General features: G+C 42.7%; 1 protein-coding gene and 1 long non-coding RNA gene across 3 annotated transcripts in view; one reads left to right on the top strand and one right to left on the bottom strand.

Moving 5' to 3' along the window:
* Positions 1 to 20: 20 nt before the first annotated feature.
* DNM3 (dynamin 3) overlaps positions 21 to 25,058 on the bottom strand; it is a 354,491-nt gene continuing 329,453 nt past the window's right edge. For both annotated transcript variants that reach the window (XM_054712328.1, XM_008145852.2), the window contains 4 exons: positions 14,450 to 14,614; positions 5,650 to 5,876; positions 4,887 to 5,123; positions 21 to 93 (listed from right to left, as the gene is read on the bottom strand). In XM_054712328.1, coding sequence (XP_054568303.1) covers positions 57 to 93; positions 4,887 to 5,123; positions 5,650 to 5,876; positions 14,450 to 14,614 — 666 coding nt within the window. In that variant the 3' untranslated portion in view covers positions 21 to 56. The remainder of the gene's footprint in view (positions 94 to 4,886; positions 5,124 to 5,649; positions 5,877 to 14,449; positions 14,615 to 25,058) is intronic.
* Positions 89 to 11,291, top strand: LOC114233073 (uncharacterized). The gene is made up of 4 exons (XR_003619204.2): positions 89 to 423; positions 1,525 to 1,686; positions 10,419 to 10,536; positions 11,032 to 11,291. It is a non-coding gene; the product is annotated as an uncharacterized LOC114233073 (long non-coding RNA).

Below are 25,058 nucleotides of genomic sequence, written 5' to 3'. Positions count from 1 at the left end.
GACACGGGCTAGTCACACGAGTCGCTTAACTGTCCGTGGGCCCTGTGCCCCCGACTTCAAGGTTCAGCTGCTTCATCCTTCATGGCACCAAACCTTGATGTTAGGGATGCAAAGACACTCATAAGAATTGTGGGTTTGTCTTTACTCACACTTTGGGGGACTGGCTGAAATAACAAAACAAAACAAGGAGACCTTACCCGTAAGTGAAAGGGACTCTGTGTTAACTGTCAATCGAATCAACATATGAAATATGTGAAGGGATTATAGCCCATCGGGGCAAGCAGGTCAAACGTTTATGGCAGGATTGAACCAAATGGTAAAGAGAACCAAATGGCTTTGACCTCCGTAAAGAACAGAATGTGAGTGCACCCACGGTCTCTACGTAGAGGGATTTCTGCATTGTTTGCCATGACTGGTTTAGCGGTGAGTTACTGAGAATGGGGACTGTGGTGGGGCTCAATGTGTGCCCTGCAGAGTCAAGGAAACCGCCTAAATGAAAGAACATACGTGGGAAACCCTGGGGGTAATCTGGAGGTCACCCCGGGGCCATCAGGCAGCACAGGGTGCCAGAGTCCTCGGGGGGCCTCCCCACTTTCAGTGGAGCATTTCTTGGTTCCTACGTTGTGTTACTGTCATGTGGACGAGCTGGAGGAAAAGCCAAATTCTTGCCTATGATTCAGTTTTGCCATTTTCAGAAGACACCACCAGCCTTGGTGAGGAGGGTGGTTACAAGACAGTACTTCTATTTTTCAACCTTTTTAAAAATAGAAGACTGAGTGGTGAGGTCAATGAAGTCTGCTTTTCCTTGGATAGAGACCCTTCCTCCCACTCTGATCCCCCTCTGACGGTTGCAAAATAGCTCAGCCCAAGGAAAGGGGGGAAGACAAATGCGTGAAGTAATGCCAGAATCGGCTGTTGCCAGGGAAAACACTCCGATTCAGTTCATTTGTTCTGTTCATGGCCAAAGCTGTGATTCTCAATTAACTAATTTTACCAAGTTGTAACCAAAAATAGCTACATCGGCCCTAAAGTTAGTGCATGATGAGCTTCAAGTAAGAGAACAGGCCCCCCTCACCAGGTAGTGTGTATGTTTAAGATCACCTTGCTGAGCAAGGACACGACGGGCTGGGATTGTCAAACAGGGTTCAGCCCCTCCACAGAGGTTGTGTGGGGCGAGAGGGGCGATCCACATACTCTGGCAACAGAAAATGTCCCACACATCGGATTTGTGAAACTCAAGTTACTAATGACAGAAGTATCCGTGCTGGTGAGTCTCTCTGGGACCGAGACACTCCCCAAGTTCAGGTGGAATTAATTAAAACAGGCGTGTAGTTTGCAATATTTCCAGCTCCCTCCCTGAAAGGCTCCATGCACATGAACCAGAACAGCTTGAGCAGCTGAGAAGAGCTGGGCCAAAAGTGACTCCACCAGCCTCTGTCCTCCCTCTGTCTTTATTTACATGGCAATAGAAAGATAGAATAATCATGTTTTTTCTTTCTTTCTTTTCTTTTTTTTTTTTTTTAGAGCAGAAGGTTCCCGGTTTCTGTATAATTCATGTGCTTTCATTACCTTTAAACTGGGTTAAAATGAAAGTGTATAGGCTCTTAAACGTCAAGATCATAACTTGCTAATGAAGTTGGGAATTATCCAGAAGAAAACTGCACAAGCACATGCCCAAAGGTTCAGGTATGGCCTTTGTGATCTTAAGCCCCGCCTCCCCCCTCTCCCCCGGAGCCGGTGGGACACTGCCCATGCTGTCCTGTCACTTTCTGAGTTTCTGGTTTCAGATAAAAGAGGAGAAAGGGTCCTTAAAGGAAGCAAAGAACGGGGGGGGGGGGGGGGGGGCGTGGAATCAAACTTCCTTCTTATAAAGCTAAGGGTTGTCTTCCTGGAGATGATGGATAATGGCATTTCAGCTTTTTAAAGTTTTTCATAGAAAAAATGTAGGCAAATCAGGGAGGGCAAAGAGGATATAAATAAATAGAACGTGAAAATTCAACAAAAGCTTCTCTCAACGACTTTCTTTTATTTTCTTTCTTTCTTTCTTTCTTTCTTTCTTTCTTTCTTTCTTTCTTTCTTTCTTTCATCTTTGTCTGTCTTTCTTTTCTCTCTTTTTTTGAAGTCTTAAACCCCATTTCTGGCTTGCATTTGGTAGGATTCCTGCTCTGGCTTTTATTAAAAACAGACTTTATGTGGTCAGAATTCTCCATCTTAAGCTAAACTTGAATAGGCATACGGATCCTGACAGAGTAGTTCTTGCTTTCTCTCAGGTACCCCCCACCCCACCCCCCACCTCCACCAGGGATTTCCGTCCCAATGCCCCAAACTGGCCCGAACTTGAGGGCTCAGCACAAAACACCCCACCCCCCCTTTCCTCTTAGTACACTGTGAACTCTTTCTCCTCTTTCACATTGGAGATTCTGCAAGGCCAGATCGAGTTAAGTCTGTCTCTAACTTAAGAATAAATACTCTAGAAATTTTGAATAACACAACTGCTGTCCTATAAATTCTCAAACGCAGACGCATGAAACCTGGTGTCCCCTTCCTCCAGCTGGGAGAAAACTGCACAGGCACATGCAGATTCCTGCCGCAGCCTCCTGTGAGCGAGCTCGGAAACACCCAGGGCGACCCCACCCCGTCAAACACACCAGTTTAACATGGCACAGTATGTCTGAAGGGCACTGGCATGCTAGCTTCTCTGCAGCAGGGGCCAAGGCAACCAAACGTGCAGGCAGAGTCATGCATTTTCGTTGGGGGACAGGCAGCACCAGGTCGCTCTGGTTCCCTCTTGTAGCTCAACAGATAAGATGGCCAGCTCCAGGCTCTTGGATGGGGCCCCCCGCCTTCCCACTCCAGCCCTCAGTCCCCAGTGGTCTTGGTACCTTCCGGGCACAACGACAGGCACTGTTCCAGTCAACCTGAGGTTCCCTAAAGCATTAATTTAGTCTGGCCTGTAGGCGGCTCGGTGCTGACGTGGATGTTTTCTTACATGCACGGGACAAGCTAGTGGATCCTATAGGGCAGAGCTTCTCAGGGGGAGAAGGGGGCTCTCTGCTCCTCACCCCTGGCATTGGGGATGTCCAGAGACATGTTTAGTGGTCACACTGGGGGAGGGCAACTGACATCTCGTGGGAAGAGGCCAGGATGCTGCTAAACATGTCAGCAAGAGTCGAGGCTGAGAATCCCTTGGTGCTGCGGTTGGGGGCCGGGGCTCTGCAGGCAGACTGCTGGGGATCAGAGCCCAGCTCCTCCAGGGCCTGGGGGAGCAGTCTGGGGCAAGTTGCTTAACCTCAGTGCCACGTCTGCAAAATGGATAATAATCCATCTCACTGGGTTTGTTGTGTTAAACCCAAATGTAATTGCAAAGCAATGAGGGCAGAGCCTAGATCTATTGAGAACACATTAAACATTAGCTATTGTTATTCATGTGATTACTAGAAATTTAGTTCAGTTCCAAATAAATAATAAGCCAACTCTATTGAGTTTAGAAAAAAGGTTTGAGAGTGTTATATCCTCTTTGAATGGGATCAGAACGATGATAATGGTAACAACATTACCATAAGAGCAGTTTCTCAGGCTCTTTCAAATACCTCATCTCACATGACTTGGGCAACAGCCTGTTAAATGTGTCCCTGTTTCCTGGATGAGGATGTGCTGCTCAGAGTTAAGTGAGTTGCCCACGGTCTGTGGCAGAGCAATGTGACTCCACATCCCTACTATTCCAGCTCCAGCAGCCTTTGTCTTCATTGCACCTGGCACCCTGAAGATCCCAATGAATGTAATCATGGTCATCGGAGCGGGAGGGGACTCAGGCTTCCTGGGTGGGGGGAAGTCACTTCTGTTCAATGTCTAGTCAAGTTTTTCCTTCATGGAACATACAAATATTTTAATCCTCTGAATTGAATTTTTAACCCTTTGCACTTGCTTGCTTTTTTCTCGATTCCTGCTACCAATGCTAACCGTGTCGAGTCACACTCGACATCCGAGTGCAAAAGGTTAAAAATGAACTTCCTATATGAGCTAATTTTCTTTCTTTTCAAAATGTGTTATTATTCTTGAAAATCTAATTCCTTCTATTTTATAAATCTCTAATTATACATATTGTACATATATTGATTGTAAATGTAAGAAGGTGAGAAGCTAGCTTTAACTATATACATGTTTCAAGTTCCATTTATTTGCCAGCTATTTTCTTTTACAGTTGAGGCAAAAATCTGCTTATAAATGCCAAAATGTCTAATTTAAATGTACAGTGTTCTGTCTCTTATATGATGGTGGTGGTGGTGGGGAATGAGTTCACATAGCAAGCATCATGCCTATATAAAATTTCTACGCTAGTTTAAAATAATTACAGACTAATCAGCGGATTTTTATGCTGCCTACATTAATGTTAATAATATTGGGCTTAAGGGTCATAGTTCAGAGGGCAGATGAATAATAATCCTTGAAGTCAGTGGTTTTTGAGAATTCCTTTGGTAACAGAGGTGAGGACTTAGCTGGTGATAGGTTCACGACCTTGGAGCACACAGCTTGCTTCAGCCCATGACCTTGGAGCACACAGCTTGCCTCAGCCCAGCCATGGCTCTTTCATTTCAAAGCTTTCCATTACATTCTACAAACAGCTGCCAAAATGTCAATCTTTTGGACCCAGTTTTCTTGGGGCCCCTTCAGTTTGTGCCAGTTGATCAAGGAGAGGTTTAGACCACATTTTGGTTTTTAAATGGTGTAAAAACTCAGCAATTTCCCAGGATTCCCCTCCCAGGTGAAAAATGCAAACATGTATGATACTATCTTTGTAATTTTCTTTTTCAAGTAACTTTTGTCTGTTGTGCTACGAAAAGAGAACCAAAGAGCACCCCACACTGTCTTCCGCGCAGTACACTTACCTGGGGACACTGGGAGGGGCCCTGGTGGGCCGAGAGGGGACCTGTGGAGGGGCTCCGTATGTGTCGTTGCTGTTGGGGAAGGGCGGCAATGGGCCCGGCCGGAATGGAACTGGGGGAGCCCCTGAGTGGGGTCCCGGGGATGGGATGGCAGGAGGGGGCCCTCGGCCAGAACCAGGCCGAGCCAGGGGGGTGCTCAGTGTCGGCCTCCTCTGGGTGGTGGGGCTCGGAGGGGGCGACCTGGGAAAGAGACCAACAGTTTACCACTCCTACTTTCTCTGAATGCATCTTAAAAACACGTTTTATAACTTCCTGATGGCTTTATAAAAATTATGTTTGACTGAGAAACTCAGATAAATGTTAGGAATGTTTAAAGGTATAATAAGAAGGTAAGGAGTAGGGGTAGTTTCCCTCCCCCACCCGCTTCACTCCACAGAGCCAGTCAATAGTAGTTTCTTTTTAACTATATTCTACACTTTCTCTCTATATAAATTACTTTTATTTAAGCTTCCCTGGAACTTGACTACCTTTTCATTTCAGTACTTACTGACTGGTCTTATTCTCTTTACTGGCTGTGCAACATTCCACTGTACTGATGCATTTGTGCTTGTTTCTGACAGGAGTTGGGATGACCTGACCCTATCTCTCACTGCTGAACTTAAATATTTGTTCCTCTTTTTTTTCTAAAGAGTTTCAGGGGAGTACTCCCCGTAGATGGTACTGCCGCAGCCTGGCAGGCCTCAGGGTGCCTGAGCCACCTTCCTACCTGCGAGTGTGCTGTATCCAGGAGTCGTCCACGGGAGGTGGGGCAGGGATGAACGTGGTGGCCGTGTTGATGTCGCCAATGATCACGAGGGCTTCTTTAAGGGCCTGGTACATGTGAAGCATTTCATCCCGGCGCTGGGCCTGCTCCGCTGACTCCTCCATCAGAGTGTTCTGGTCCTCTGAGGAATATAACTGTGCTAGGAGCTCTGAGTTTATAAAATCCTTCACCTGTCGGGTCACCACAAAAAAAGTAAGATGGGAATGAGTGAGTGGTCGAAACTGGGCCCAGAGCCTGTGGACAGAGTCTGCAAAAGTCTACTCTGGGAAAAGGGCTGCCGTGTGTATCTGTTCATTCCTATTTTCTTCATCCTCCTCCCGATCCGCCACCCAGAGGCTATTGACATGAAAGGAAAACATGACACAGATTCGCTGAAAAGCGGGCCAAATCCTGGCATCAGCAGAGAGGACCTGGTCTCTCAGACTGAGAGGGCCTGCGTCTGAACCAGCTTCCTCACAATGGCCTGAGGCTGCTTTGCTTAGGGCCGAGGGGGGTGCCCAAGGTAAGCAGCAGCATCTTCCACAAGAAACAATGATGTAAAGAAACTGATGTCCTAATACAGGTTATCCACTCCTTAACATTCCCAGTCCTTGACCCAGCTTTTACCAAAATCACTGGAATACTCTGAAGACTCTAGGTTTCAATGTGCTCTCGAAAGTGGAATTACCATCAATAAGTCAATATTTGTTAAATACAGCACCTTATATAATTATGCAAGTTAATGTACAAAAGGAGTGATATACTCTCTGCTTTCTAGAAGTTAATCATAGAAGCTACTTATCAGTGATGAGGACTGATACAAGGTTCTGGATACAAGGTTAACAGATAGATGTGAACAGACTAAAGTATGGACACCCCACGTGAGGCACAGCCCTGAGGGAGAGAGAACCAACCACATCTTATCAAATCCAAGATACCCTTGTTTTTAAGACACACCACTAATAATTTGTGCCACTAAGAAAGAGAAAATCATCACCATTTAAAACTGTGACAGAATGGCTCTAGCTGGTTTGGTTCCGTGGATAGAGCGTCGGCCTGCGGACTGAATGGTCCTGGGTTCGATTCCGGTCAAGAGCACATGCCTGGGTTGCGGGGTCAGTCCCCAATGTGGGGCATGCAGGAGGCAGCCGATCAATGATTCTCTCTCATTGTTGATGTTTCTATCTTTCTCCTTCTCCTTTCCTCTCTGAAATCAATAAAAATATATGGGGGGGAAAAAAAACTATGACAGAATGCCAGATGCCACTGAATGTCACAGGCATCTTCATGTCAGAAATATTAATTGTGGAAAAAGTGAAGGTGAGAATTGATGACATATGGTGTGTCCCAGGTGCCTTTACAAGTTACCTGACTTGGTTCTCACCTCATACTTAGGAAATTTATTATTATCCCAATTTTGGAAATGAAGAAACTGATGTTCGGAAAACTTTAAGTGACTCCCAAAGCCACACATTAAGTCGAACCCCAAATCTGCTGACTTGAAGTCTAGTGCTCTTTCCATGACCCCTTACACTTTGGGTGCTTAGAAAGGACCGTTGATGTGTAAGCATCATTATTTTATAGTGGTGCAGCATTATGCTAATTAACATAAGCCTAGAAAAATAAAACCACTTGGATTGTTGGATTTCTCCATAAATGAGAATACTAACACTTATCTGGAGTCACTGAATTTCTCAAGGAAAGGCCAAAGGCCAGTATATTGGACTGTTGTTACAAATCCAGGCAGACATCAGAACACCGGTCAGATGCTCAGAATTCCTGGGTTGTCATTATAGCATCTAATCACACAATGAATTCAACTAATTGGAAAATTCCATGAAAACACAGCTTCCCTGGGAAATAAAGAAATGTCCTCTGTACATGTTTTGTCAACCAAGAGTGGTTCGAATATGGACAAGATGCATTCAGACAAGAGGCTGGGAGAGCAGGTTTATGTGTGATAGCCGGGGAAGGTAAATTTGGCCAGGTAACCTGGGGCCAGATGCGAAAGCCTCTAATGCCAAGGAAAAGTGTTTGAACTTTATCCACTTGGCAATGGGGAGCTGTGGAAGTCTCTTCTGTAAGTCAGTGAAACAATAAAAGAGAGCTTTAGGAAAATTAACCTGGTTGTGATGGGAGAAGAATTTGCAAATGGAGATAAATGTAGATCATTTGTGAGATGACAAGGGTTGAATTCAGCAGGGTTGCAGTGGAATAGAAAAGATAGCCGTGTACAAATGACAGTGTAAAGGCAAAACCTGCTGGACTTGTTTGGATGTGAAGGACAAGGAAGAAAGGAATAAAGACAACTCCAGCGGTGAGGTTTGGGTGAGGAGGAGGAGAGAAAATCAGAAGTCAAGAAGGAAAAGTCAGATTTAGAGGAAAGACGGTCAACTGGGCTGAAAGATTTTTTCACTTGTACCCGAGGAATCAGGACATTTGCACAAATCTTCCACTGTTGGGTGTGTGTGCACTTGAAGCGAGGGTGCAATTCCAAATTCAAAACCAGACGATTTTCCTGGCATTGGCCATTGGTTGGTTAAGCTCTTTGGAAGCTTTACATCTTCCTGGAGTATCACTTAGAATCTATTAAACACAATTTAAAAGACAGTCTTTCCAAGAAGAGATTTAAAGCAGATCTGAATGAAGAAGCAACTGTCAAACAAACCACTAAATAAAATAGTCAGGGCCTGTCTCAGCATTCTGATCAAAGATCTGCCTTGCATCAATTCTTCCACATCAAAATGTTACACATGAAGACTTGCCGACTCCCTGAAAGATTGGGCAATGTCCTGGAATAATTTGAGTATTACGAGCATGAGAGAAAAGGGTAACACGCGCAGTGGTTAGAGACCATGTGCTTTGGAGTCAGATGGCTCTGAATTTGAGTCTGAAGCTCTAACACTCACTGTTTTTGGGCAAAGAACCTCTTTGAGACTCAGGTTCCCTTCCTGAGGACAATGGTGGTAGCTGCCTCAAGAGCTGTGCAAGGATTCAGGGAAAGCATCAATACGCAATGCCCAGCATGATGTCCAGCATGTAGCTAGTGCTCTGCATACAGAAGCTACTCTTTCTACAGAAGACAGATAAGCTGGCACAGATAAGCTGGCAGACGCAGGAGAACAAGAGTACAGGTTGACATTTTACTTTGTACTTAAGCAAAATTTTAGAAAGACTCTTCTCTTTCTCTCCTGCTAGTTGGCAGGGGCGGGGGGGGGGGGCGGGGAGAAGAGGGGGGAGTACTCAGGGGAGTTTCCAGACACTTCAGGGACTTTCTGAGCGGTCTGAATGTCAACAGGACAAACACTGAAACCAAGGGCTCTGCACGGCAATTAGAAACCAAGGTCCGTTTTAGAGGAACAGCACGTAGAAAATATCCTCACAGAACGTGACAAACACGAATTCTACTTGGATGTGAGATGCAAAATAAGATTTATGCTTTTAATTATAACACCTTAGAGCCTATACATCTTTGTATGGCTCACAAAAGAATTCTCTCACACAAAACCTCATTCCAGTTCAAACTCCATGGGCTAGAAAAACAGGCACTACTGCAACACGCCCGCCTCGGTGCAAAGGAATGTAAGGTCATTAGCTATGTTCCATATGGTTCCTCTCTCTTGCTTTAACCCTTCTCTAGCAACCTGCAATATTTTTGGATCTTAACCCTTCTTTGTCTTTAGCTCTGAGATCGTTTTAAAGCCTCCACAAATAGAAGAGACATTTCTAGAATTTTCATCCAATGTAGTTACTAAGGAGACCATTTCCTTAAAATCTCTTTGTTTCTAGACGGGAGGGCCACAGTGTGGAACACGCTGGGGGCTCTCGTTCACACAAAGACATATGAAAACGTAACTGACAGTCTGAGGATGCGTAGTCTGCAGAGGAACTTGGTTCACATTTTGTGAATCTTTGAGATCTCACAATTCTCTAATTTCTTCGTCTGCCAGGGATTTAGTTTGGCTAAAGATCAACAATGTTTTCCTTGTTTAAAAAGTCACATCCTTTGACTCACAAGCACCATGTTGTGTTAAAAAACTACACACTAAATGGCTGTGAGGTTCTGTACTATGAGATCCTGAAGTTTGAGAACAGACAGAACTGTTAAGAAGCCAAGAGCATACCCCTGGTGAGGAGTGATGGCGTTCAGGGAGCAGGGGGTGGGGGACCTTCAGAACCTGGTAGAGATCTCTTTCTGCAGAAGGATGCTGAATTCTTGACCCGTGGAAACAAATCCGTGTTCTGGTATTTAAAATGCACTTTCCTCTCACATAATTAACATTTAAAATAACACTGCTCCATGGGCATTAAAGTGATGGTCAGTTTTGAGACGAGGGCATGTGTTCCTCATTTTCCACCTTAGTGCCAGTGGCCCAGGAGAGGGGCTGTAGTTTTTAGGGTCCAGGAGCACAGGACGCAGTCCACGGCCTATGGGTGAAAGGCCTCTAGATTCCATATTTGGTTCTTCAAAAGTTTCATAAAACCTTCACCTTCTATTTTGCATTATCTGGTCTGGTTGAAATCTGAGGAACAATGTTTTAAATTATTTAGATTTAAAATATATTGTTTCTCATATTTCAACAAACCCTAATTAAATCTTCATGGCATATGGACCTCTGGGAAGAGACCCCAGGCGTAAGCCATGGCGATAGGAGCCCCTTACTTTGAAGAGGCTGACTTACGGTTTTCCTAACCTTGCCATATGCATTTTCTGTTGTTGACCTGGAGAGAAGATCCGACTGAAGGAGAAGACCTGGGTTTTCATCTTGATTCGGCCAACTCCAGCTGTGCGATCTGGAATAAGCCAACCTCTCAAAGCCTCCATTTCACCATTTGTTATCCGGGCAAAATGTGAGTACCTAACGTGTGGTTGTTTTGTGGGTTCAGTCCCAGCATCATGTGCCACTTTGCCACACACATTTCTAGAACAAAGCTGGGCCCACGTTCATAGTTCTCTGGTGGAAAACTTCTGGTGGGGGAGCTACAGAGAAAAGGCCGCCCAAATGCGCTAGCCATGGGGTGCCAGCCACGTGTGCGTTAACTTTCAATTCCTGAACCAAACTCTGCTTTTGACTGCAGCCCATCTAGAGCGACCGCCTGTCATAAATGTGCTATTTCTTTGTGTCGCTGTTACCTGGTATGTTTAAGCAATGAAACAGCTGCTACATTTCAATAGACAAAGGCTTACAGTATGTCTGAGGCGAGGCATTTATTGCTGGCTTTAAACTTCTTAAACAATTCCATATGGAGACTTGAGTGGCAGAGCACTTAATGTAAACTTTCAAAGGAAACTGCCCACCAAACTCTGAGCCTTAGGAAATTTGGCTGAAACACGTTCTTTTTCAGGAGGCGGAGGGCCGTGCCCATGTCAGAGGTGACGAGCCGCAGCACCACGTTCCACAGGGACAGTCCACAAAGAGAGGACCCGTGGGAGGCCACCACTGGTTTTGCAGGACATTTAGCTTTGCCACCCAAAGCCATTCAGAGAAGCCGCAGGGTTGAGTGGATGGAATTGAGAATGAGGAGTCAACGTGTTCCTTTTCTAGTTGTGATTCTTTGGTTAATTCTCTCACTTGAAGCTCTCTTCACTTCAAATCAAATAAAAAACCAACACATGGGTGGCACGTGCTGGGTACTCACCATGTCTCTGTTCCTTGTACTCAGCAGGGCACTCTGGAATGAACACAAAGGGCTGAGACATTGGCACAATACGATGCCGTGAGGGTATGAGTCCATGCAGAAGAGGGTGTTTACACTTTTTACATATATAAAATTATATGTATAATTTAAAAAAAATATAAAACTATACTTATTGTAGTAAGAAAGTGGGTAAAATGATACTTAAAGAAAAGCAGGTGTCCTAGATATGGAAAACTTTCTTCAGACCGGTACAAAATGTTGAATTTCAAACAACGAGAACCATAATTTCTTAAGAATCCAGCATTCTGTGATATTTGGACTTTTTCATATTCCTGTGAGCCTCTGCTTCAACATTTGACCTGGTGTCTTGATTGAAGTGGACATCCCCATGACTCTTACGTGAGGTCCCTCTCAGACACTGAGCAGAGCTCTCCCCCCATGGCTACTGCCCGCCAGGTGGGGTGCAGCCATTTCCCTAGGGAAGCCAGTTCATCAGGGAGGAGCCAGCCAGGGCAATTACCCGCATTTCTTTGTGTATGTGCATGTGTGTTTTTCTTGAGAAGGTGAAAGTGGCATAGATTTGCAATAGGGTCTTTTTTTTTTTCCTTTTAACTAATTTGTGTCCAGCTACTTCTTGTAGCTCTAGACAGGAAGTGCTATTTCCTGTGCTGATGATTGAATACAGTGCAGAGCAAAGCAGCGTTTGAACCGATGGCAGCCCTAATGACTCTCGGCAAAACAGTGAAAAGATAAATGACACTCAATCAGGGAAATGTTTAAATAAGCCAGGGCCTGGCTATACCGTGGCAGAACAACCTGAACTCGCTCAAGCACAGTTAAGAGGGCAATTTTAAAAATACACAGACTATTTGTTTAGTACTTTATATTTTTCAAAATGGCATATGGTCACATTCATTATGTTCTTTGACAATTCCGTGAGGCAGCTTGGTGTTCTTACTGTGGGGTTTAGAAGTGACTTCAACTCAGACGGGCAAAACGCTTTGCATCCGGTCACACAGCGGGCCGTTGAACAAGCTTAAGAACACAATTCAGAGTTTCCCAAGTTTTCCATATACTGCTTACCCACCCCTGATACTTCGAAGCATCCCACTAACCTTGTTTGAACACGAGAGGTATGTGAGAAGATAGAGTTAAAAACAAGAGTGTTCACATGAGTGCTTAGGGTTTCTGACAGTCGAGGAATGTATGCATGAACAACAAATGAAGTGTCACATTTAGGAAAATGATTTTGAAAGGAGTCTTGAAATATGGATAAAGGCTATTAAAGTTCTTCAATAGGCACCTATATTAGCTTCTTATAATTAAACTAGAGGCCCAGTGCAAGAAAATTCATGCACTGGAGGGGGGTCCCTCAGCCTGGCCTGTCCCCTCTCACAGTCCAGGAGCCCTCAGGGGCGGGAGGCGACCCAGTGATCAGGGGAAGGCGAGGCCCCCATCACACCTCTGCTGCCGACAGTGAAAAAGCCTCGGCTGGCCCTGGTTACCTGAGCCTCAGGCAGCCCTGGGCGGCTAGGCAGCCTCCATCTGAGGCTTGCCTGCGCCTGCCTCGAGCTGGCCCTGGGCGGCTGGGGGGCTGAGGGGACTAGGCGCCACCATCTTGTGGCTGTGGGTGCCGCCATCTTTGTGAGGGCGTGATGGTCATTAGCATATTTCCTCTTTATTAGATAAGATTTTTAAAATTTTTCCCCATTTTTTAATTAAGGTATTACATATGTACATATCTTCCCATTGCCCCCCCCTCAACTCCCATACATGCCCTCACCCCCCAGTGTCTTGCATCCATTGGTTATGCTTATATGCATGCATACAAGTCCTTCGGTTGATCTCTTATCTCCCCCACCTCTCCCTAACCTTCCCGCTGTAATTTGACAGTCTGTTTGATGATTTACTGCCTCTGTATCTTAGATAGGATTTTTTATAGTACTTCCATATATACTATCTAATGGAATAAGTCCCTAAACCAGGTACATTTTATGAATAGTGTTTTACATATGGAGGAAACACCCAAAGAAGTTCAGTGAGGTGTCTTAGGCCAACAGAGTCTACAGCAGAACCAGGTTTAGGATCCAGGTCTCCCCTGAATTTTAGTGTGGGGCTCTTTTCAGTACTTTGCCATCTAGTTTTTACTTGTTAAAAGCAAATGCTCATAATCGATCATTGGTTTAAATAAAAAGGTGTCCTTAGAGGATAGGTAGGAATAAAGTAGTTGGTGTCACACTTGGGAAGAGTCAGGAAACCTTGCTATAAAATACCCCTTATAGCTTATCTTACCTAAAAGATAATTCCTCAAATAACTTGAGATATTATTTGTACTTGAACAAAGCAGCTACCAAAATAAGCAACCTGGACCATGTATTTTAAGTATCATATCATGACCGCTGTAAAGACAACCATGAAGAGGGAGAGTCTATACAATATGGGTCCTCTGGTGGCTGGTGCAGCAGGAAACGTTGGGACCTGTGGCTGGTATCACCCTTACCTGAGACTGACTTTGTATCCAAGGGGATAGGACACAAAACCCTTTCCCAGGTGAAAATAGAACTCCACAGCAGGAGAAACCTGGATCCTAAACCTGGTTCTGCTTTAGGCTCTGTTGGCCTAAGACAAATTATTGAACATCTTTGCATCTGTTTCCTTCATATGTAAAATACTAGTCATAAAAAAGTACCTGGCTTAGGTTCTTTTGAGCAGATGATAATGATCATAGTAACGTACTGTATGTGTACGTGTGTGTCTGAAAAAAAGAATAAATATCTTCTGCCTTTCATCTCAAAGTCAGGGCATCTGGTTTGATTGCTGGCTTTGCCACTAATTTATATTCTAACCATAGCGATGCTCTGCTTTCTTGCGAGCAAATTCACAAGCCTTCTAGAGAAGACAGCCAATAGGGAACACCCCAGCATTGTAGCTAGAAGTTTCACATTTTCTTTCCTCAGTTCTCTTTCACTGGCCGGCCACTTGCAACTTGTCATGGAAAATTATGAACCTGGCAGTAGGTGTTTAAATAATCCAGAAAATATCACAAGGAGACTCAAGAGAATGTGAGCCATGTCCACAGTAGGAAGGGTTTGAGGTTAAAGTGAGAGGGTTTATAATCACTTACGTTATTGATCATCAGGTGCATTATTGTCTTTGGAATTAGATCTCGGATACATTTGTTGATGATGGACATGTAGGAGTCCACCAGGTTGCGAATGGTCTCCACCTGCCTCTCCAGTTGGGGGTCCAGGGAAAAGTTTTCTGCTTGGCCATTCTCATCATTTTCAGTCTATCAGAAAGGAAAGGAAACATGGATCATTTCACATTTCGTTCACGAGAAAGAAAAACACCAGACATAATCAGATGATCAACTCCTGTTTACTGTGCTTGTAGTTACATGATGAGCTGGTAACATCTTTATCGCACAACCATTAATTCTAAAAAGAGATCAGAACCAGGCAGTTATTAGTCCTCTTGTAGTCTGTCACAGTCTAGGAGAAGCAAGTATTCTAATTCTGAATGAATGCTGAGATGAATAACCGGATAAACAGCGCACCTAACAACATTCCTCTAGAGAGCAATCTAACCATAAGCCATTTGCAAGCTGGCCCAAGAACGGAAACCAAACATGTGCAGATGTAAACTTCTGGGAGGGGTCCCCAGGGACTCTGTAGATTAGAAATAACCTTGGTGTTTTCAGGAACTGACTCCCAGGTCTCTCTGAAATGGATCAACATTTGGATCAGCCCAGATTTAAAACTAAATCTCCTAGGCCTGGCCTGGACCCAGAATAAGAGATATAGAGGATAATTCACTTTTCCATGCACTTGCTGGAATTCGTTATGTAAATTCATGCTTCTGTCATCACTACCAAAGGCTGGCTCCGCTGTGAAAAACGTACAATGTTAACTTCCAACTTGTTACTCTCTGAGTAAAACAGGACACGTCTATACTCAAAGATTTTATTTGTGCAACAGGAGAGAGGCATCTGTTTTCTATACTGTGAGACTTGAGTTAATTAATTTTGGCTTCCCCACCAGAGGCTGGGCTGGAATGGCATCTTCGTCATTAAACGCTGACCTATTGGCTTGGCATTGAAATCATTTTAGAACAAATGGTCTGCATTTCAAGTCAGGTAAGCCCCAGAACATGATACAAATATTGTTAGTGGTCTGGCTGCTTTCTAGCATTTGGAAAGATTTAATTACTAATGCAAAAAAAAAAAAAGGGGGGGGGGGAGATAATTTATTGCTTCCAATGTGAACATGAAATACTTCTCCTTGGATATGTACATACTTTGATCTGCAGGCTTTCAATCATCCAATCCGTTCTAGGAAAAGAACTGTGCTAAATGGCTTAAATGGCTTTATAAATGACAAGCTTTTCCTTTGAATCAATATGCGTATGTGAAGGCCACAAAATCAACAACAACAAAGATATAAATTTGTTCTAATCATTTACACAGGCTTCCCTTGCTCCGAAATATCCAATACTTTAAAAAAATATTAAAATATTATGTGCTCACTCTAAAACACAAGCCATTCTCCAGTATTGAGAGTATAACCCCATGCTTCAAGGACACTTCAAGGACATTTCTGAGGCATCTTACAGCTACTACAGCAAGATAGGGGATTGGAAGTTTGACAGTTGTTCCCCAATACTGTTTTTTTAATGGTCTTTGGCTATTGAATTAATTAAATCAAGTATTATGTAGCTTTTCACTTATTAATTTGTGATATAAGCATAATTGAATCTGGGACAAATAGGTGAAAAGGCCATAAAATGGTAAAGTGACAAAGGAAAGGTCAGCCATGGCAGTGAGAAAAGCCACTCATGTCCCCAAATTTCTTTCCAGGGCAAAAAACCACAACATATGTGCTCCAGGCTGAGTGTAAATTCTAAGAATCAGTGGCCACTGCAGTGTGGTTCTGAGGGTTCTGCATTTGAAAGTAAAAGCTTGAGGTTCAAATTCAGGCTCTATCACCTCCTGGTTGTGTGGCCACATTTCAGCTACTAGTACTTAATGTCACTGAAACTCAGCTGCCCCGTCTTTAAAATGGGGATATGCTGCCCTGGCAAACTTTCGGAAGCTAAATGAGACAATGAATATGCTAGGACCTAGCCAAGGGCATTGTGGGTGCTCAATAAATAAATGTTAGTTTCTCTCTTTCATTTCTGAACATTCATGGGATAAGAGAGAGTTTCTTGACTCTCAGCACACAGTATGAAAATTTAAGTGAAAAATGTGAGCATAAAACATTTTCAATTCAAGCACTATACAGATGGCAAACGGTGTATTTTTTATATAAGTTTTCTGTAAGCGAGGCCCTTGGGATCCCCTCCTCTCACCTGTGAATACTTTTCATCTTTCAAAGCCCTGGTCCACCACCACTCCTTCTAGATAAGCTGCCGATGGCCCTCAGACCCCCCCACCACTCCCCACAATATACTTCATCTGTGTCTTGTGCTCACTTTTATTACTTAGTATCCAGCCTAGTTTCATGCTTCCCCCTATTAGTCTCTGGGGTCTTTTTTATCTCCCCTTCTCAGCACAGAACCTGATGCATGGGAGAAGGAGAAGCAGGAGTTAAAACCACCAAGGGATTTGCCTAAATGAAGAAAGTTGTCCAGTGCATTTCAGGGTATCCAAGGGTGACTGCTTGTTAGAGAGACTGGAGACCAGAGAAATTCCAAGTTGATGAGTTTGGATCCCCTACTACTTGATAATAGTAAGAATGATAAAATGATTATGAAATTATGAATATAAATGAGAAGAAATGACCTGCAGCTTTGTGAGGAAAACACCTATAACATAAAGCAAAGAAATGTTCATAATGGATACAATACCATTCATCTCTCCTCTGAAACATAATGGAATTCTGCTGTTGTATTTAGCAGTAGGGGGTGACAGCATTTCAGTATTAACACACCACACCTCTCAGAAACGTTATTTTGTTCTAAGGACTGTGCTGAACACTTTACATAGAAGATCCACAACCTTAGGAGGAAGCTACTACTTTGTCAACCTATAGAAAGACATATTGAGGCTCTGATTTATTCAATAAAATTAAGATGAATGCAATGTTAAACCAAATTCTACTTTTTCTTATGTATAAAAAAACCAAGAAGTATTATGAAACAGTGCAACATCCATAATATAACAAGTTGGTTTCGCAGGTAAGATAATGCAAAATAAGTTTCTAGGAAAAGATGTCACTGACATTTGTGAAAAATAAATGACTGAATGAAAAGCAGGATAAATAGTATTTATTAAAAGAACCTCTAGGAATATGAACACCAGGAAAATTATATCATCACCACATTTTCATAGTGGTACACTGAATTTCTCCATTTCACACTATTACCATTCAGTCTTGCTTTATTTTTTTGCATACCAAAATATGCAAAAGACCCTCACTTTCACTTTTTAAAACGGGATGCAATTAAGCAAAGTGTCAGAGTGAATGGAGAAAAACTTGAATAGTGTAAGTCTCGACACTTAAAAAAGAAAAAGCATTCCAGAAAAACCAATGAAACCATTTGAAATTCTCTTTAGCTTTTGGAAATACTAGTAGACATGCAGTCACATGCAAACCTTAAGTCTTCTGATAACAGCATGGATATGATGGGATTCACAATTCAAAATGCAAGTTTAATCCCTTTTCTGATTTTTAGAAAGAAAGGAGGAGCAATTGCCCCTTCCAATATGCCTAAGATGAATTCAAAAAATGTACATAGATGCAATTTTTCTTTTAACTGAGTAATTGCAGACAGTAAACGCTTGCTTTTCTCTAACCCCAGTCAGTTCTAACCAAATCCTCTCTCGTGTTCTTTTCTGCATGTACACTGTGTATGACTGTATTTTTTTTCTTTGTTTAAATTACAGGATTGCAATAGGATTCTTTGCAGTCTAAGCACTGAAATAACAGATGTTTAGCATTATCCTCATCAAGGGAATGTAAAATAAAAATAGTAATTTGTCTCTGATCTTTGAGGCAAAAAAGAATGGTCTGCAAACATTTAACCTTTTATGAGCAGGTTCATTGAAGCTGTTTACAAAATGTGAATAATATTGTGAAAACCAGCTTTCTTCTGAAAAATACAATGGGTAGGCCTTCCTATTGCATTTTTTTCCTAATAGCTTTTGAGAAGCCTAATGCAACTTAAACAATAGGACAATAACAACAGCCCTATAAATGTGAAACTGCTTATAAAAATGGATATCCCAACTTTCCTACAAAACTATTTGCACAGCATTCAAAAGCAAGCTGGTTTACAAAATTTAAATTTATAAGCTTTCTCCTAAAGTCTTAATATGTTAAGAGGTGAGAGAATGAAGTAGTCAAATTAGAAATACTTCCCAGCAAACCTTAAAGCATCCATTGCAGCAGTTCTAGGCTTGAAGAGGATGTGTATTTTTCATGTGGTTTGCTTTGGTCACTTTCCTTAAATCTCTTATTTCATTATGTCATAGGCATCTTTGAGGATCACTGAAACCATCCAATAAGGCTGATGACTACAGCCTTTAAAAATGGAATAATGGAAATCTGAAGTACCCTGGCACCAATATGTACATAAACCTCCTACAGAGCTAATGGGGATTTGTGGCATATCTTCTCACCAGTGGGCAGCATTTGCTGATCATCTACAAATTGATTTTCACAGATAGCCAACACTTGCCCCCTTTTAAGCATCTCATTATTGTTATGCCATTTTTCACCACCTTAAACAAAGAGTAAACACATCATTTAATTTTTTTGTGGTGAATCAGGCCATTGTTATGAAAATACTGTTACCATGGTAAATGTAAGTCTCAACACTTGAAAAAGATGCAGCATTCCAGAATGACCAATGAAACCATTTGAAATTCTCTTTAGCTTTTGGAAATACTAGTAGATATGCAGTCATATGCAAATCTTAAGTCTTCTGATAACAGCATAGATATATGATGGGGAGTCACAGAATTCATAATGCAAATTTAAACTTTTTTTCTGATTTTTAGAAAGGAGTAATTGCCCCTTCTAATATGCCTAAGATGTATGCGGAAAATGTACATAGATGCAACGCAGCTTTGCATTTCCCAGCCTCACATGACAGACAACATTTTCACTGAAAACCTTTCTCCACTCCCATTCCTGATGTCAGAGGCCAGAAAGGCAGGCGAGCAAACTTTGGAAAAGAGCCACAGAAATCACCTAGAAATATTTCCATGGAAGACTGTGACAGGTATTTCATTCAATAAAACAGGCAGTATTTATTCAGAGTCTCAGGGGGCTGGGAGAGATCCAAAGGAAGTCTAAGAAGGCAGGCCTGGCTCAGGAGCCATCCTTGGGCAGGGAGGGCACCGCCATGAGCTCAGGCGGAGCGGGCTTCAGGGAGTCTCTAATGGATGGCAACACTGGAGCTGGATCTTAGGAGTTGGTGAGATTTCAGACTGGGACAAGGGAACATGCTCATTACTGTACCCATAGTGCTTAGCACAGTTTCCTCCATGTAGGGGGAGCTTCATGAATATTGGGAAATAAATGAAGGAAAACCCACATTTCCAGATGGCTTAGATTTCTGTTTTAGAAGGAACCCAACAGATTGCGCCCCAGACAACTGGGGTGCTGCTATCAGTACAATCTCTTGGATTCCTAAAATTGGGTTCTCCCTGTAGCTGTGAGTTGGCCTGAGCAGGATAAAGAACTATTTGCATCCAGATAGTATTTCAATGGATATAAAGACCTTGCTGACTCCATCTGAGGAGGAGGGCTCAGATTGTAGTCAAGATGCTGGGAAGCAAAAGGGGCATCTCCAAATGCAAAAAACATCCATATTATAGGAGAAAACACTGAGCGAGTCTGATCCAGGTCACTCAGTGGACAACTACTAAGATAGCAGGCAGGACCAATGTTATCTGCTTATGTTATTTTCTTTTTTTTTTTTTTTAATTTCAAAGAGGAATGTTTATTTTGAATTATTTATTATTGTTGTTGTTATTATTATTACTAGAGGCCTGGTGTATGAATTTGTGCATGGGTGGGGTCTGGCCAGCCTGCCCCTAATGGGGCCATGATTGGCTGGCCGGCCCCACCCCCTGGTCGAACTCCCGGTTGAGGGGACAATTTGCATATTAGCCTTTTATTATATAGGAGGATTATTTTTTAAATCCTCACCCGAGGATATTTTTCCCATTGATTTTTAGAGAGAGTGGAAGAGAAAGGGAAAGACAGAGAAACACTGATGTGAGAGAAACACATTGACTGGGCCCCGGCCAGGGAGGAGCCTGCAACCAAGGTACGTGCCCTTGACTGAAATCGAACCCAGGACCCTTTGGTCCACAGGCTGACGCTCTATCCACTGAGCCAAACTGGCTAGGGCTGCTTATGTTATCTTCATCTTTATTCTTCCTTGATTCTCTTCCTCTACCTGTTATTATCTTTTTATTCTTCCTACAGCTTTTAGTCTCTTTTCATCTCTCAGTGGCATCATAATAAACATTACAAAACTATTTAAGGTTAATGGGAAATTAGACAGCCGTTAAAAAGAAAAAGCCTGCAGGATTTTCAAGATACTAACTTGATTAAAAAGAACACCAAACATATCTTAATTTGATGTAACTCATTTTTTTAAACTGTCATTCAGCGCAATGGCTGCCTGAGAGAATATATTTCTGGGTGGTGCCAGCGTACGGCTAAGTCTGTAATAAAGAATTGGGCGATGACAGCAAGGAATAAGGAGGATTTGGAGGAATAAGGGGTGGGGAGACTTCCCTCGTATAACTGACAGTCATTATATTTGCATTTAAGCTGCATTGAAACAATTGCTTTTATCTGCAACTGTAAAAAAATAGTAACAATGAGAGCATTAGGATTCTTAGAAAAATCTGAAGACTTATGGACAGTGTCCTGAGGACAGTAATTCCAATCTAGCTTTTAATCTGTCAAAAGGCCTGTAATTGCTTTATATAACAGATAAGTTCATTAATATAAAAGATTCATATATCAAATATTTTAAACACATTTTTGAATGTTGCTATTTAAGCAATCTTACTGTGAATTTTTCTAAAATGATGAATATTTATTTTTGGAAGGTTTCAATCTTTATATACGGGGTTTGCTTACCATAAAATAATCTTTCATCCAAACAAATAATGGTCTAAACAGAATAATTTAAATGGTTTAAAAATAATCACTCCTCCCACCATCATTTTTGGTCTCAGATATTAGTAATTTTGAAAGGGCCAAGATGATTTTTCAAGTATCAACTATTAGGGAAAATACGGTACCTGTGTTTGTTTAAAACTTAACATTGTTATAAAGAAAACCCTTTCTCTAAAAACAACTGAGATTAGAATCAACTGAAACAAATTTCTTTCTTTAGTGAAAAAAAAATCACAGCATTTCTTTGGAATAGCAAAATAGGAACTGGGATATTTCCAAAGGGAAAAATCTCCAGAAAATGGGAACAGCTAAAATAAGGATAAATATAACAACCTGTGATGGTTGATTTTATGTGTCAACTTGGCAGTACCCAGGTATTTGTTGCAAACATTATTCTGTGTGTTTCTGTGACAATATTTCTGGATGAGATTAACCTTTACATTTGTGGCCATTGAGTAACAGACTGTCCTCCACAATGTGGGTGTGCCGTATCAATCAGTTGAAGGCCTGAATAGAACAAAAACACTGGCTTTCCCGAGCAAGAGAGAATTCTCAAGCAGACAGCCTTCAGACTTCTGAAACATCAGTTCTTCATGATTCTACACAAACTGCCTTTGGACTTGAACCAGATTATCAACTCTCCTCAGTCTCCAGCCTGCCAGCCCATCTATAGATTATAGGAATTCCAGCCTCAATAATTATGTGAGCCAATTCTTTATTAAAAAATCTCTCTCTCTCTCTCTCTCTCTCTCTCTCTCTCTCTCTCTCTCTCTCTCTCCCCCCCCCCCCCCCAATACACTCACACACTCACACTCACTCACCCTCACCTTACTGGTTCTTTCCTTGGAGAGCCCCAGTTAATACACAGTCTCCCTACATATTATAAGACAGTAAGTGGGTCATTGTCAAATTGTTTAGTGGAGTTTATAAGTGCTGTTAGAATTCAGAGAAGCAAAGATCAGGAAGGGTCTGGTGGGTAGTTATGCTGGCCCCAGGCTAGCGAATTACCTTTACCTCACAGCATTCTCTAAGGGAAAGAGAACCCATCTTAGTCTGAAGGAACCCATCTCCATCCTCTCTGTTCTGTCACCAGGTCCGGCCTACCCCTCCGTTGGTAGACATGATATAAACAGCCACGTTCACCAAGAGTAACCTGTGCTTTAGCAATTCCTACTTTTATTATCAATAAATGTAAAACTGCAGGGGAATTTCAAATTATTATATCCATCATACTATAAGGAAAACTCCTGGATCAAACACATATTAGCAGCATTCCTCAAATACAAGTTTAAAAAAATCCACCTGACTCAGACAGATTACCCCAAATGCCCAACCCACTTCCGTTTGGGGGACCTTTTATAATAGCAAGAGTATGAACTATGGAATCAGATGACCTATATTTATACCTTGGCTCTGTCAACAATTAGCTTAATGACTTTGGGGAAATTAAAATTAAGGAGTTCCTCAGCATCTCTGGGTCTTAATTTTTGTGCTGTGAGAGGGGGCAATATTAGCACCTTATGTATTTTATGGGGTAAACCATAAATGAGATAATCAGAAACGTACTCAGCATCATACCTTCCACAGAGCAAGTGGTCCATCGAGGTGGACCATTTTTATTACCTGACATAAATGACGTAAATGAGTTTCTGGTAAGTGACATCTGAGTTTACAAAATTGGAGATAAGGGTATTGGGCTGCTTCATTGACTTGGCCCTAAAGTTCTCTCTCCCCCCCCCCCCCCCGCCACCAAAAAAAAAAAGAGTTGGCTGGCAGAAAGTGTGGAGCTGACATGTAGGAAGATGATATTTGGAGGACATGCCACGAGAGTCAACAAAGAGGTAAGGAAGAGGAGGCAAAGGTCCGTTAAATGTTGGGTATCATGAATTTGCAAGAGGCCAGGTTTTTGCACCAATTTTTGGAAGGACAGAGACAGCAGACAGCACATAGCCCCAGCATTGTTGAGTATTGCTGGGAGGTCCACCAGAATCACTAGGAAACATTTAGGTAGGAAGGTGGGGGCCGTGTAGACCAATGCCCCAGAGGACAGAGATGATGAGCGGAGAAGTCAGGCTGAGGACAGCTCCTAACACCACCTGGCAGGCCAGGCTCTCAGCGTGGCTGCTGAGAACAGGCTGCGATGATTGCAAAGAGTACGGACGCCTGGCCCCACCCATGGGTGATTGACTTGGTCTTGGCTGAGGCCCGAGCAGCTGTCTTTTTTAATGTCCTGGGTTGAGACATCTGGGCCTGGGCAGGGGCAGAAGGGGTCAAGGGCCCGAAGGTTCTGCTGAGGCTGGAGTGCAGGGTGGGGTGGAAATGCTATTTAGGGTCTCAGGCCTGCAAATTGCCAGGAGAAAGGAGGGCCTGACTTCACATAAAAGAAAGTATCTGCGTTTTAAGATCCAAATGTGATCTCAGCTAGTTTCCACTGGACAGACGTCACCATTCCCTAACTGACAGTCATAATTGGCACTGTGGTAGGCAGATAGTTGAACAGTAAAGCAAAAGTTACCAAGCTTCCCTCTAGTCTTCATTTCAAAACACTGCCTATCCCAGGAGAGGCTTGAGGAGTCTGTCTCGGTCTTAGGAGGACTGATGAAAGGCCATCACCGGGAGGATGCAGGACAGTCAGGAAATCCCGTCATGGGCAGACCCAAGGTTAGCCCTCTGGACAGATCTCAAGAGATCTCCTGAGGGAGGGTTTGAAGCAACTCTGATTTCGATTGTAAAAATCAGGCACAGCCCTGGCTTTTTTAGTAGCCATTTATGGATCTCATTCATAAATTGGGCTTAAGAGGTTTTTGAATTCATTGCATTTCCTGCAGTACCACCTTTTGGGACTAATGAGTTCCTTAAGTTTATAACCTGCTATGTGAAGTCGATTTCCTTCCATTTGCCCTAAACTTACTTCATTCTGTTTTAAAAAGTAACCTCCTTGTCCTAAAAAAGAAAAAAAGTAAGATTAAAAAATGAGGACAGATTGGCAGGGCAGAAAAAGGAGCTAGGTGTTACGAGAACCGCAGACTACCTTAAATCCGCAGGGTAGTTTTAAGAGGCAAACATGGCTGGAATGCGTGACCGTGACCGAGGGGGCAGAGGGGGCTGCTCACAATGGCTCCATTGTTCTGGGTGCTGCCCAGACCCCGCCAGGGGCCCCGCATCCTGTGTGGGGCTCCCTGCTTAAGTGAAAGGGAGAACCTGAATGTTGAGCAGATATCAGCAAAACAGATTAAAGCATGGGAAGGGGGTCTGGAAGAAAAAACAAATGTGGATTTTTTCAGGTTAGAGAAAAATAAGCCATTCCATATAAGAATATCTGGGATACTGTGTACAAGAGGGGAATAGTTGTTCTGCGTTGGGATTAAAACACAAACAGAAGGAGTCAGGGCTGTAAAAAGGAACTGCCTGACCCTGTAATTATATACAAGATTGAGAAACTATGCAGTTTATTATTTTGAAAGTTCATATTCCCAAAATGATCTGCAGTTCATCTTGCTTTGTACCTGCCTTGATGGTACAAAGACAGCTGAATGAGCTATTTACTCAGAGGGATGTGGTAAAGGCATGAAACAGATGAGAATATAA

The sequence above is a fragment of the Eptesicus fuscus genome, chromosome 22 (assembly GCF_027574615.1).
Source record: "Eptesicus fuscus isolate TK198812 chromosome 22, DD_ASM_mEF_20220401, whole genome shotgun sequence".
Classification (NCBI taxonomy): domain Eukaryota; kingdom Metazoa; phylum Chordata; class Mammalia; order Chiroptera; family Vespertilionidae; genus Eptesicus; species Eptesicus fuscus.
The sequence above is the reverse complement of the archived record's forward strand: the minus strand, read 5'-3'. Positions and strand labels throughout refer to the sequence as shown.